The sequence below is a fragment of the Arabidopsis thaliana genome, chromosome 5 (genome assembly GCF_000001735.4).
Source record: "Arabidopsis thaliana chromosome 5, partial sequence".
Lineage (NCBI taxonomy): Eukaryota > Viridiplantae > Streptophyta > Magnoliopsida > Brassicales > Brassicaceae > Arabidopsis > Arabidopsis thaliana.
The window spans coordinates 8,124,153-8,136,837 of NC_003076.8; the positions used below are offsets into that span (position 1 = coordinate 8,124,153).

At 35.2% G+C, this 12,685-nt stretch overlaps 4 protein-coding genes and 1 pseudogene across 9 annotated transcripts; 1 reads left to right on the forward strand and 4 right to left on the reverse strand.

Moving 5' to 3' along the window:
• Positions 1-1,796: 1,796 nt before the first annotated feature.
• Positions 1,797-3,194, reverse strand: AT5G24040 (F-box SKIP23-like protein (DUF295)). 3 transcript variants are annotated; one of them, NM_122309.2, is made up of 3 exons: positions 2,931-3,194; positions 2,385-2,859; positions 1,797-2,285 (listed from the first exon to the last, which is right to left on the reverse strand). In NM_122309.2, the coding sequence occupies exons 1-3, from the start codon at positions 3,182-3,184 to the stop codon at positions 1,893-1,895; spliced, it is 1,122 nt and encodes a 373-aa protein (NP_197792.1). In that variant the 5' UTR covers positions 3,185-3,194; the 3' UTR covers positions 1,797-1,892. The 3 variants fall into 3 exon arrangements, with proteins under 3 accessions (NP_197792.1, NP_001331347.1, NP_001190375.1); NM_001203446.1 differs by lacking the exon at positions 2,931-3,194 and having other exon boundaries at positions 1,860-2,285; positions 2,385-2,568; positions 2,785-2,881; NM_001343837.1 differs by having other exon boundaries at positions 2,385-3,194.
• A 1,006-nt stretch (positions 3,195-4,200) lies between these two features.
• On the reverse strand, positions 4,201-5,250 carry AT5G24050 (plant-specific B3-DNA-binding domain protein (DUF313); the record flags this gene model as incomplete). The annotated part of the gene is made up of 1 exon (NM_122310.1): positions 4,201-5,250. One exon carries the CDS (start codon positions 5,248-5,250, stop codon positions 4,201-4,203), a length of 1,050 nt encoding a protein of 349 aa, NP_197793.1.
• Positions 5,251-5,826: 576 nt separating this feature from the next.
• On the reverse strand, positions 5,827-9,149 carry AT5G24060 (Pentatricopeptide repeat (PPR) superfamily protein; the record flags this gene model as incomplete). Of its 3 annotated transcripts, none has more annotated exons than NM_001203447.1 (11): positions 5,827-6,225; positions 6,331-6,426; positions 6,543-6,695; positions 6,799-7,092; positions 7,181-7,318; positions 7,417-7,578; positions 7,961-8,031; positions 8,123-8,225; positions 8,452-8,674; positions 8,895-8,994; positions 9,078-9,149. In NM_001203447.1, the coding sequence occupies 11 exons, from the start codon at positions 9,115-9,117 to the stop codon at positions 6,121-6,123; spliced, it is 1,485 nt and encodes a 494-aa protein (NP_001190376.1). The 3 variants fall into 3 exon arrangements, with proteins under 3 accessions (NP_001190376.1, NP_197794.2, NP_001331453.1); NM_122311.3 differs by having other exon boundaries at positions 6,121-6,225; positions 8,452-8,635; NM_001343838.1 differs by lacking the exons at positions 8,895-8,994; positions 9,078-9,149 and having other exon boundaries at positions 6,121-6,225; positions 8,452-8,724.
• Positions 9,150-9,307: 158 nt separating this feature from the next.
• Positions 9,308-9,925, forward strand: AT5G24065 (annotated as a pseudogene). Its single transcript has one exon.
• A 94-nt stretch (positions 9,926-10,019) lies between these two features.
• On the reverse strand, positions 10,020-11,998 carry AT5G24070 (Peroxidase superfamily protein). The gene is made up of 4 exons (NM_122312.2): positions 11,594-11,998; positions 11,334-11,513; positions 11,067-11,226; positions 10,020-10,585 (listed from the first exon to the last, which is right to left on the reverse strand). The coding sequence occupies exons 1-4, from the start codon at positions 11,837-11,839 to the stop codon at positions 10,149-10,151; spliced, it is 1,023 nt and encodes a 340-aa protein (NP_197795.1). The 5' UTR covers positions 11,840-11,998; the 3' UTR covers positions 10,020-10,148.
• Positions 11,999-12,685: the final 687 nt, after the last annotated feature.

The window sequence follows — 12,685 nt, forward strand, 5'->3', positions numbered from 1 at the left end:
AGTTTTGGACTTTGGTTATCCAGTATCCAAAAATCTAATTTTTCGTTTTCACAAGGTAATGTATTTATTCCTAGAAATATGGTTTTACAATTTTGTTTTTACCACCTTATTGTTTTTCTATTCATAAATTCAAAAAATTTCACGTCTATTTCTCTTATATGGATTCTATCTTTTCATAACGTTTAAATTTTTGGAATCTGAGTTGGCGATGTTTTTGATATCTGTTTTTTTTTTTTTTTTTTTGGCTCGGGTATATAATATAATTAAAAATCATTTGCCAACAAGTTATCTATAACAGAATTATGGGCTAATTAATTAGGTGTATAGCCAAATTGTGGGATGGAAAAATACAACAAAACTGTTTTTAAGGAATCGAGTACACAAAACGAGTAATCCGCATTTTTTGGGGTAAATTACACAAAGAAATAGGAAAGAGGAAGAAACCAAGTTGGTTCACAAAACTTCTTCGCATAGATTGTGTCGTTAGGTACGTTTTTGGTTGATTGTTTGAATTAGGATTTTAGCTGTCACCGAATTGATTTTTCTTTATTTGTCCAGTTATATGAATATATTATATCTTAGTGAGTTAATCATAAATATAATAGTTTTTGGTTCCTGTCTACATGCGCTGTACATGAGTTTTGTCTTTAGAGCGGACAAAACTTAGGTTTGACCTAAAGCAGATTGATAATGCCAAAAGTAATAAAAATAAGATACACACCGGCAAACGTTTTGTAGATAGGTAATTTAAGGTTTTCCTATTAAAGTAATTTATCATCTATTAGATTGGTCTAATCGGTTGATGTAAATTATGTAACTGATCAAATCTCATTGAAGATATATTCAATTATTATATCCTTCAATTATATGCTAGACTAATTGATCTTATTTTGCTTTTAACACGTACATGATCCATACATATTCAAAGATATAGCTTTGGGAATATCCTCTGTAATCGGACAAACTAATAGCTTAACTGGTTAATTTATTCAATAGCTTCAATACAGAAATTAAATAATGATAAATACTAAATAATTGAGTATTTGATCTCAAATGTAGGAAATCTGTGAAAGCGTTAGATGAAAAGGACTTGAATTTATATCAGATATGTTTATCTTAAATTTATTAGGATACTAATAAGATGGGTATTTTGAGTTTTACAAAAACAAATTGCATATGAAATTACTTCAGATATTTGTTTGAAAGTTTATAATGGTCTAATTTCGATGATATAATTTCTCATTAACCTTGTATGGATGATGCAAGCAGAAAAAAAAAGTAGAGAAGAAGGATATTCATAGGGAGACAGTATTTATTCTTCCTTCCTAACAATTTATAAAGGAGTGAACGACAAAAATAGGTGAAAAGGTGAATAGGTTTTGATAATATATGAAGCTGTAATATGAATGGCCGTGGACCCATATGACTTGATAATTGCTGTTTCTTTTAGAGTTGTGTGAGTCACTGAGTCCTTAAAGCTGGCATCTTCTAGTTGCCGGCCCAAAAATGACCCCTCATGGCTAATGCAATGCAACTTGAAAATTTAAGATACAAAACAAATTGCCTAAGAAAATTCAAAAAATTCTAAATTTGCAAACAAAATGAGAAAACAAGAAACAGGAGTTACGGCCAAAATAAAAACTTTAATTTCAGAGAAGTAGACATTCTGCTAGATCACTACCATTTATGTATGTGTGTTCCGAACGTATCTCCGGTATATGATAGACGACTGGTTCACCTAGGGGATGCTTTGGTCTAGCTAGTTTCAATAATAACAAATGGAACTATAATTAGCAGCCAAACTTTGGTCAAATACAAAAGGAAAATCATAGTATATACAAAACAAAACAAAAATAATAAAAGGCATGCATGTTTTAGTGAATGTCATATAATTATCCGTTGGAGATTACCCAACCAGGGGGAAATGGAAACAGCTCTATATACTCCAATTTATCTCTTAAAGATCTTACGCCTTTCTCATTGAATTCATACACGAGAATGCTTTCAAGTTCATATGAGTTAGATCCTCCCCACAAGTCCATGAAGATTATAGAGTTAGCCCTAAACCCTGGAATTTCAGTAGCCAAGCATGAGAAGGTACAATAATGCTCCAAGAACAACACACGACCGTCCATATCTTCCACTTGATCCCAATCGTTTCTTTCCTCGTTTAACTCTGATATTTCGAACCATATCTTTTTCTCACGGATATTTGGTATGTGAAAATCGTATCGGCTCTTTGTGCACATCTCTACGAGAATGAGTTTGTCCCCTGTCATTAAAAGCTGTTGGAGATAACGAATGAAATAAAAAGACTTGTAAATTTTAGTTTTGTTCCAAGTTGCATGAAATACAAGATATAAAAATGTTGGTCGTCTCCTTACCCAACGTTTCCTTGTCTTATCACAAGGTCTTGACCGCTGAAATGTATTCACTTCTAGTGTTGGATCTACCACTGTTGTTTTTCCGGTGCGATCTATCGCGTAAAACTTGCCTTTAAATGGAACTATCCCTTCAAAAAATGAATCGGGTGTTATCTCGAGCTCAGTCCAACGGTTATCGACTGACCTATACATTGCGAGACCATTGAATGAGAGCTTCCCTAGAATCATATATTCGTTTTTCTCTCTGTTTAGACCCATAAATCCGATACGTTCTTCACATTTTGAAATGCATTCAAATAATTCAAACCATTCGCTGTAACAAGCCACATGTTCTTGCGCTAGCTCAAAGATTTGACAATTGAGCAAATCAATAGATAGACTTGGATACAAGCATCCATACGCAGAGGAGTTTCTTCTTAAGAACAAACTATGTAGAACAACTTCTCCATTCTCTTTAGCTTGTAGTTTAAACATCCTGGCAGGAGAAAATTATCATCTATGTATCATCAAGATTCAAGAATCAATACAAGAAACAGATTTTATTACCAATATTGGGGACGGTCACGATTAGGACACTTGAGAAGGTAGACACGGCTGCTCAAGATATGGCAATCATCACCACAACCGCCGGGATCAAGGGGAAGAGGACATCTAAGTGATGTCATGTGTCTGAATTTGAGGAGACTAGAGGATCGCCAAAAGGAACAAACTGACCGAAAGTGGATCAGATCAAAGGGATTGTCGATTTTAAGGGAGATCAAGTGGAGAATCTCCGGTGGCAACTCCGACCATTTTACCATTTTATTCTCTGAGTGATTATAGACTTGGTCTGATAATAATGTAGAGCTAAAAGCCTAAAACTAAACGTGTTGACTTTCTCTGTTGCTCTCTTGATTGAGGAAATGCGTTGACTTTATTACTTGACGTGTACTACAAGCTGTAACAATCCCTGCTTGTGTTCGATTCAGTTTTCTGAAAGTTTAACAAATTTGAGGAGAAATTCGAATGAGTGTATGATTATAGAGATCATTTTTTTTTTGTTTTTGCTTTCAAATTGCCTAACGGTTTTTTCAAAATCCGAAAATAACCAACACTTGATTGGTGTATTTTAAATAATCTATATGGATTTTTTTTTTTAATATGGATTTTCGAAACTATAATTCACCTAGGATTTGTATTTTTGTATTGTAGTTTCAGAATTTCTACATTAATCATAAACTGACAAGATCCTAGACAAGAAAACGAGATCTTATAGATGTGCGGAAGCGAAACGTTGTGTTTGCTATTAAGGCTGAGAAAATCGAGCTAATCAACGTCCAAGTACGGTGTACTTATTCAAGTGGCTGAAGAAGCAATTGTAGCAAAACCTGTCTTGGCAACAAATTTGGTTCCTGATTTGATCATTTTGCTCTTCATACTTGAGTTTCAAAATCAGATTCTTACTGAGTAGAACAAAACACAGGTTTTGATTGTATCGAGCATTTCTAATGAATGTATTAAAAACACTTTTATTGATTGGATCAATTTCATTAGACAAAATAAGACTTGGAGATATATTACAAGGAATCGAAAGGTAACAATGCAGTAACTAAAGTAGACCAAACAACAAACAAGATTCATGTCAAAAATGCTAAGTTTTCATACTATAGTACATACGGTTATAATGATCTGAAACAATATATGGAACAAGTTACTAATAAGGAACACTAATTTTCTTAATCAAACTCTTAGACAAAAAAGAAGTCCAGAATCTCCTGAAATTAGATCGCTGTGCGTGTTGATCAATCAAGTTATAGTCTCAACCGACACAAGAAACTTAGCAGAGACAGAGAGCAAGGGAAGAGCTACTCTGTTCCATGGCAAAGCAGAGGATTCCACAGCACCTAAACGACCAAAGAGTAATGTTGTCGCCTTCTTTCAATCTGTTAGCCTCAACGATGTCGTTCCACCCACAAATCAAATTGTAACTCCAGCTTCCTTTACCTGATTCCTTCTTCATCTCCCATCTCTTTAACATCACACCCCACTTTTTACACCGTTGATCCACGAGAATCGCTCCCACTCCAATCTTGTTATTGTTGTTGATGTCTTCGTTTATGATTATGGACTCCACAGACGTCAGGAAATCGTTTCGGAGTAAGTTGTTGAAAGGCATTGAGAGACGGTTCTTTGTTGGGTTTACATCAGTCACGAACAGAGTCTTCTCAAAGATCAATTTAGCGTCTTTGGCTTCTTTCATGTTTGTCATCACCTTGACAAGCCACTCAGGTGTCTCTCTCGCCGTTTGTGAAAAAGGAGCAACATTTGCTTTCTTGACTCCACCACTACGCTTCCTTTGTTCCACAGCACGTCTCTTGCGGCTTGTGTTCTCCATTAGGCACAAAGACATAGTACATGGGAAATTAGGGTTTGGTGGGTCTTTCGTCTCCGTCTTTTGGTACTCAGCCGTCTTGTGACCAAAGAGTCCGAGTGAAGAACAAGGTTCTGAACTAGGGTTTTGTAATGTTTTTGTCTCGGAATTAGCGGCAATGAAACATGAAGAGGATAGCCCTTGAAGATGGTTTTGTGGGTCTTCGATCTCAGAATCGGTAGGGAACTGGTTAAGATCGATAAGCGATGAAGAAGTAGAAACCCTAATAAGATTTTGTTGTCTCTTCACCAAAGACGATCTTGTTTTTCTCGGGAAGAGACAAAAGATTCTCTTCTGGAATTCTTCTTCTTCTTCAGAGACAATCTTACGACGTTGTTCTTCTTCTTCTTCTTCATATAACATAACCGCCGCATCAACCAGTACACAGAAATTCGACCACAGGTCTTTACCTGAAGCCGTGAGATGATCGTCATCATCGTGATAGATACTAGTCATTGTGAATTTTTGATAGAATCGAAAACTCAAGTTCTTCTGAGAGCAAATCGTGAGACACAAGGAAATTAGAGAATCTGAGAGAAACTGAGAATGAGAGAGTCTCTATTGCATTATATAATAATACTTGCGCTCTCTGCTTACATCAAATTTAGGGTTTCCTTTTTTCTTTGAGTTTAGTTGTTTAATTACTGTGATTAGTAACTAATTAGCCGTTGTCTGATTTTATTTTCGTTAATAGCTAACCTTATAATTACGATATAGTCCTTGTCTCGGTATTTCCTTTTTCTAGGTGTGTGAGAGTCTCTCATTCTCACTTTATGAATACAAATGTAATTAAACAACTAAACTAAGATACAATCTTTTGAAGTGGGTTTTATGAATGTAAAAAAGTTATTAGTGACAAAATACAAAAATAAGAGTTACGATAAAGAGATGAGATTTATGTAAAACTATTTGGACAGATCATATATTTATGTATAAATTGGGATAAATTTCAATGCTCTCTTAACCCAGAGACTTGAAGAATTAATAAGGTCTTCTGTATAAATTGTATAAACTATATTAACCCAGAGACTTGAAGAATTAATAAGTCTATTAACCCTTAGACTTGAAGATCATATATTTATGTATAAACAGTGTCAAGAATTAATTGGAAAACAATGAAACAACATGAGACCCCCCCCCCCCCCCCCCACACACACACACACACACCAATCTCCAATAAGCCAACCTTGAAATTGCTTGTCTGACCACAAACGATCTTTAACGTTAGCAGGAGTGTTAGTTCATGTCTGACTGGTGAGGGCACTTTCATTGATACACGAGAAATTGCAGTTTGAATATGTTTCTTGTAGCTACATTATTAAGACTCTAAGATTCCTTTTGATTCGTTTGTTTTGGTTTCTGCGGCTTGGAAGGTGTAGAAGCGAATAATAATTCTCTCAACTGTCCCTCAGCGTTGTGTTCTGATGTTGCCTGCAACACAGAGTTATCAGGCCGCATTAATCTAAGTGATATCGTATGTATTATCATTGTTCACTAATCAGAGTCTAAGAAGATAGAAAACGAAAATCGACATACCCTTATCGAGAATGCAAACCGTAATGTCTCAATTTGCATTCCTGAGCAAATCCTAAGGTCGAAACCAAGTGAATCTATCCCAATGAGCTTCACTTCCTACATTGTAACACCATATGGATATAATCATGATTGTCACAGTATAGTCGTGAAAGCTATACAACAACTTCGTTTTGAAATTCCAGTAATGTAACGTAAAGTTCCAGTTTCTTTACCTCTGCTTGAATCCCATTATTTCTCCAACACAGAGATCTGAGAGCTTCAGTTAGTTTATCGCCATCTTCTTCTAGACGAGTCAGTATACCATCTGATGCACAAGCAATAACATCAGGTTGTGCTTTCCTGACGTCTTCCACTTCCACTTCAGTCTGTTCAAAAGCAAAAATACACAACCAACCAAATGCATGAGCTAAAACTTCCATAGAGCCTTTTAAAGAGTATATATTAAAAAGGGAGAGGCTTTATCGTAACCTGATGCCCCTGTGCCGTGATGAGCTGGATTCTTATTATCTCCAGCTTGTAGTACTGTATAGCATTTCTCGAATTTTCAACATGCAATATCTCAGATTCATTCTCACCAATGCCTTCAAATATCTCTTCTGAGTTTTCTCTCTCCTTGTTTTTGTCAGTGCCTGTAGATATACAACCAGAGATATGTTTTTGGATATCTGAGTGATCTTCCACAATGACAGGACTCAAGAGCCCTTGGATAGCAAGGCCAGCGGACGGCTGATCCATCCAATTTACAGGATCAGTTGAAGCAACCTAAATTTCAATAAAGAAACTAAGTTTTATAGTCTTCACATGGTGGATATTTGATAAATCACAAATCAATTTTTGGACTGCAAGTAACCTCGGCCATCCTCCTGGCAAAATACATAGGATGGCAATATCGCATCGTTTCCAAGTTTGCCCAGTCTCCAAGTGATTCATCAGAGTCTGAGACATAGTTATCCTCGTCATCTCCATCTTCTAGAACAGCAACCCATTCCTGGAGTCAAGAACACAGTATATTGTGAAGCATGCTAAGCATAAGACAGGTTTTTTCCATGTGAAGTTCCTCAATAAGACCACGAAAGCTTTTCAAACCTCGTCATCTTTGTCTTCTCCTTCATCCTCATCGCCCTTGTTTTCATCCTCAACTTCACTTTCACCATCTTCGATTTCTTCAATCCCAAAACCAATACCAGATGGACTGCTCAGCTCCATGTCCTTGATCATCTCCATCGTATCAAAACCTACTATTACTTGCTGCATTGCAAATGTCACTTATCACAGTTATATCTCCATACAAGTGAATAGAGAAAAGAACAAAAGCAACTGTAAAGAAAACACCATGCAGCAGAATCATTTAAACTAAAGAAAAACATATAGACATATACACAAGGATATAAAATAAAGCAGTGGCACCAACCTATATGACTACTATTGAAGCATGCTTATGCACGTTTAGATTCAGAAGATTGGAAAATTAGCAAAAAAAGGAAAAAGCAAGAGTAATAAGAAAGGAGCTTTAGCTGCCGTTCCAGAAGAAAGCTAGGCTTAAAATGACTTAATGTATCACATTCTTTAATAAATGGTCTATAAAGGTTATGTATGTAACAAGACAATATATCTGAAAAAGACAACATACCACATAATTATTATCAGATGTAACAACAGTCTGCATTATGTCCTCATTTTCCTTTACTTGAAAATATATATCTGCAGATCATAAGGGTAATTCAATTAAATTATAGATAGCTATAAGCCAACTGAATAAATACAAAGCAAAAACAAAAATAAGAATTCATACTTCCATGCTGATCTGTGACATAAGGTATATCCGGCCAGAGAATATTCTCATGAACTCCAATACCAAGTAAACCTGAGAGCATCAGGGTTCCTTTTTTGTTCACCTGAACAAGACTACGGGAAATGTCAGATCCGCAAAACCAACTCCGGAAAAACAAACAGGTAGAGTCAAACTGGAATTTCTGATAGATAAATAATGAAGAAACCTACAATAAGGTAGCAAGTAGAACTCTTCACACTAACATATAACTATAATTTACATTAAGACATCAGTCCTAGGATTGTTTTACTAATGAAATGTTGACTGGAAGATGCCATATATAATAATACCTCAATGATGGTTCTAGCAGTTTCAGGAGGTGAAAGCCTAGAATCTCCAGGATTCTTCTCTGGCACATATGCTCTGATATCTTCTGAAGGATGATAACTTGACTTCCCAGTTGGCTTCTTAGGATCTGAAGCTGAACCCAAATACTCTGCTATAGCTTGAGTCCTATTCCTCCGCAGGTATTTTCTTGTAATATAGTCACTATAACACTTAAGAAATCCACACCTAGTAATATGCATACAAGTCCATTCAAAATCTGATAAATCATGTGCCATGATGAGTCTCTTCCAAAAACATTGGCATCTTTATCATTTTGCTACAAGACAGTAATCTAATGCATCAAGTATTCAACACCAACAACACTTAAATCCAATTTACTTTGAAAAGCAGAAAAAAATCTCAACTTTGAATCACACACAACAGAATTATTGGTAATGGAAAGTACCCAGAACTAGTGTTGAGGAGGTGAGGACGAAAAGTTCGGCGAGGAGCGACATGGAAGAAGCTTCCTCCTCCGTCCTCTGTGTTCGATACAGGACAATGCCCTGCAAGTATTTGTTCAAATTCAATTTATCAAAAGTTCAGAATCAAATTGAAAAGGTGAAATTCAGAGAGAGAGAGAGATTACGGAGAAGCGCCATGGAAGAGAAGAACCCGGGGACGGCCATGAGCAATCCGGGGACCAAAAAGCTGAGGAGGAGACCCTCAAGGCGAAGCCGAAGTAGCAAATACTATCTCTTTGGGATTTTGCTTAATGGTGATGACGTGTTCTTTCCGGCTACGCCAAAAAAATCTTTGAAACGATGCGTTTTTGTCAAAGTAACCAACACTTCTGACGTTGCAAAATCATCATATCATAATCCAAAAATTGAAATAGAAAAGAAAAAAGGGAGGTTTGTGATGGTTTTTCAATCTTTTATACTAGGTAATCTAGTATCCTTATACATGAAGATAATAAATTCGGTCATTGTGGTCGGACTTTATTATGAATTTCTGACCATATTTTCTATAGGACCCTCTTATCTCTTTCTTCTCCGAGTTTGGACGAAGGAAAACAAAGACCGGGAAGAAAGTATCGCAACAACATGTTTTATTGCGGGACAGCTTATGATGTTCATATCAATCTATTATGCGCTTCTGCTTTTAGTATTGGGTAAACCTCATACAATAACTCTTCTAGCTCTACCGTATCTTTTATTTCATTTCTTTTGAAACAATCACAAACACTTTTTTGATTATAGATCTACTACCAGAAATGAAATGCGTAATCTTTGCATTCAATGTGTATTCCTGAATAATCTCATTTTTCAATTATTCAACCATTTCATTTTACCAATTTCAATGTTAGCCAGATTAGTCAATATTTATATGTTTCGATGTAACAATAAAATGTTATTTGTAACAAGTAGTTTTGTTGGTTGGTTAATTTGGTCACATTTTATTAAGAGTGTTGTTGTTTTTTACACATATGATAATGCATTTCAAATAGTCTTTGTGTAAATTGTGTTGCTTTATAAATTTTTAATGTTTTGTCAATTTGTCATAGAATGCAATTTCTCTTCTTTATTTCCGAGTCTTATTGATAATATTTTGTTATCAAAATAATTTATACTTATATTATAAACACACACACACAAAAATTACATAATATAAATTTTTTTTTTTTTGGACAAACATAATATAAAATTTATAATATAGTTTAGGCCCCGTCATTAGCGTTGGTAACTCTGCAGTCTCGACGAATCTCTCCAGCTGTTCCCGTCAAAACATTGATAGATCCCATTCTCGACATTGCCAAAGCAAAAGACTTTCTGAAATCTTCAAAACCGGAAGCAAACTCTTGCGTGATCTCCTTCGAGTCATCGTTGTTGAGCAACTCTTGGTCCACCCGTAAAACAGCGTTATGAGACAAGACACGAGAGTAGTATGAGCTTGTGAATCTGTTGCTCGAGCCTGAGTCTGGATTTAGGTAAACCAGTGGATCGGTTTGGCCCTTTTGTGTTCTTGGAGGACAAAGATATCGAAGTTGTGACACCAATGTCGTGTTCATGGTCGGATCTGGTTTCCCTGTGTTCTTGAAGTTGTATAGTCTGTCCACTACGTAGCTACAATGTGTCTTCCCCATTGAGTGTGCTCCTGTTCAATTACACAATTATTAGAGGTTGTTATATTCACCCAAGACTATTTAGCTCCACTTTGCTTGTAGATTATATTTTCCTTTCTGGATTACTAGTCTATTTTTTGGATATTCTTCTAGGATGTGAAACTATCTTGTAAATTTTATATTATTTAAAGTATTGCATACGATGAGAATTAATTCAAATATTTGTAATCCTTAAAGTAGTTAAATGTGTTTACAGTAACTAAACATAGGTAGACAATTGAACTACAATCTCAGTTGTTTTTATTTATTAATATTTTAACATTTTCAGATTTTTATAAAATACTTTTGCAGAGTTCAAACGCAACGGCCAAAAAGCAACGCAACAATTCATTTGGTGTATACTCTTATAATTACAAACTTATTTTGATTTAAATACGTATGGTTGTGGATTGAAAGATGCTTGTTTCTAAAGGAAAAAATAAATAGAAAAAAAAATTGACGATGATGAGATACCTAGAAGAGTAGTCATATCCAAAACGTCAAGACCTTTGGACTTGAAATATGCCAATGACTCATCGACTGAGATGGACGGTGACGGCAGATCTACGGCGTCTGCATTTAATGTCCCACCGTCCCTTCTCCCCGTAAACACAGGATAAGACGGTGCTCCGGCCTAATCATTATTACACCGAATTTATCAAAACAACACCAAACAATAAAGTTCAAATAAATCGATAAATCTACGTTAGTAAGAACATTCAAGTATATGAATATGTTTACCATGTGAACAGCATCTCTAGTGGCAAGGTTGAGGATATCAGCGCAAGAAACGACACCAGGACAACGTGATTCAAGAACTTGCTTTATTTTATCGATTATCACAAAACCTCCAAGCCCTCGATTCTGTGGAGCTGTCCTCTCTGAGTTTGGTCCTTGCAAAAGAATCGAACCATCACATCCCTACATACACATTTTACATCGATCAATGGCTATGAAAAAGAAATGAATGTAATGTTGATGTTCTAGTTGCTTTTACTTACATTAACCATACAATCGGAGTAGAGGAGACGAAGCAGCTTTGGGGCAATGCTACTATCATTCTTATAAAACTTTTCAACTTGGTATCTAATATAAGTCTCTGCATCATCACAAGTGTTAGTAAGTTTGTAATAATGCCAGACAAGCTTCACCGGAGGGTTCAATCCCGTCGCAGCCTCTACCGTAGCCTTTCCGGCTAAGCTTATGACTACGAGGGCCAATAGTGGGAAAAAATTCACAAACTGCATTATTTTTAGTATAAAAACGAAAAAATCTTCCACCACAAAAAACCCTAGGAGTTTGTGTTTATTTTCTTGATTAAAAGATCAAAGTATCTTAGATTCTTATTATTTGTGTTTAAGATAAAAGAAAAGATAGAGGGAAAAATGAATGTAATGAATTAAGATATGGATTAGTACTCGATAATGAGAGTTATATATAAGGTTTGACTTGCATGGCAAGTCCACGTGAGTGAACCGGTAATGTCGATATAAAAAACTATTATTACGTTCTGACTTTGATCGGTTTGATGTACAGTACAAGGAAGCGCGTGTAGGACAAACGCGGATTCACATGAAACGATGTTCTTCCACGTTCCAAATTATGGATTTATGATTATTAGTGTTAATTATGTGGGTTGCTTGGTAATTGGTATACCACAAATAGTTCACACTTAAAATATTGTAATGAAATACCTCCTTAAATTTCAAAAATACTATATATGTTTGTAGAGATTTCAAGTTATCACACTTTAGAAAGTGAGTCCCATTAATATTTTTATATTCTTCATTTACAATTAGATGTTATTATAGTAAAATGACATATGAAGTTCATCAATACATTCAAAAGCATATATATTTAGCTAAGATTATGTGTTATTTAACCAAATATATATATCTTATTAGTTAATAGTTAATTAAATTAAAAAGAAATTAGTAAAAAAAAGTTCTCTATCTTAAATATTTGACTCATTGTAATATGTGGTAGTTTTGAAATAATAATAAATGTTGCAGTCATTTGGGGACTTAGGTAGTGACTAGGGAGGGTAGTTGTCACCCCTATTCAAATTTTGATGTAAATTGTAGAACACATAT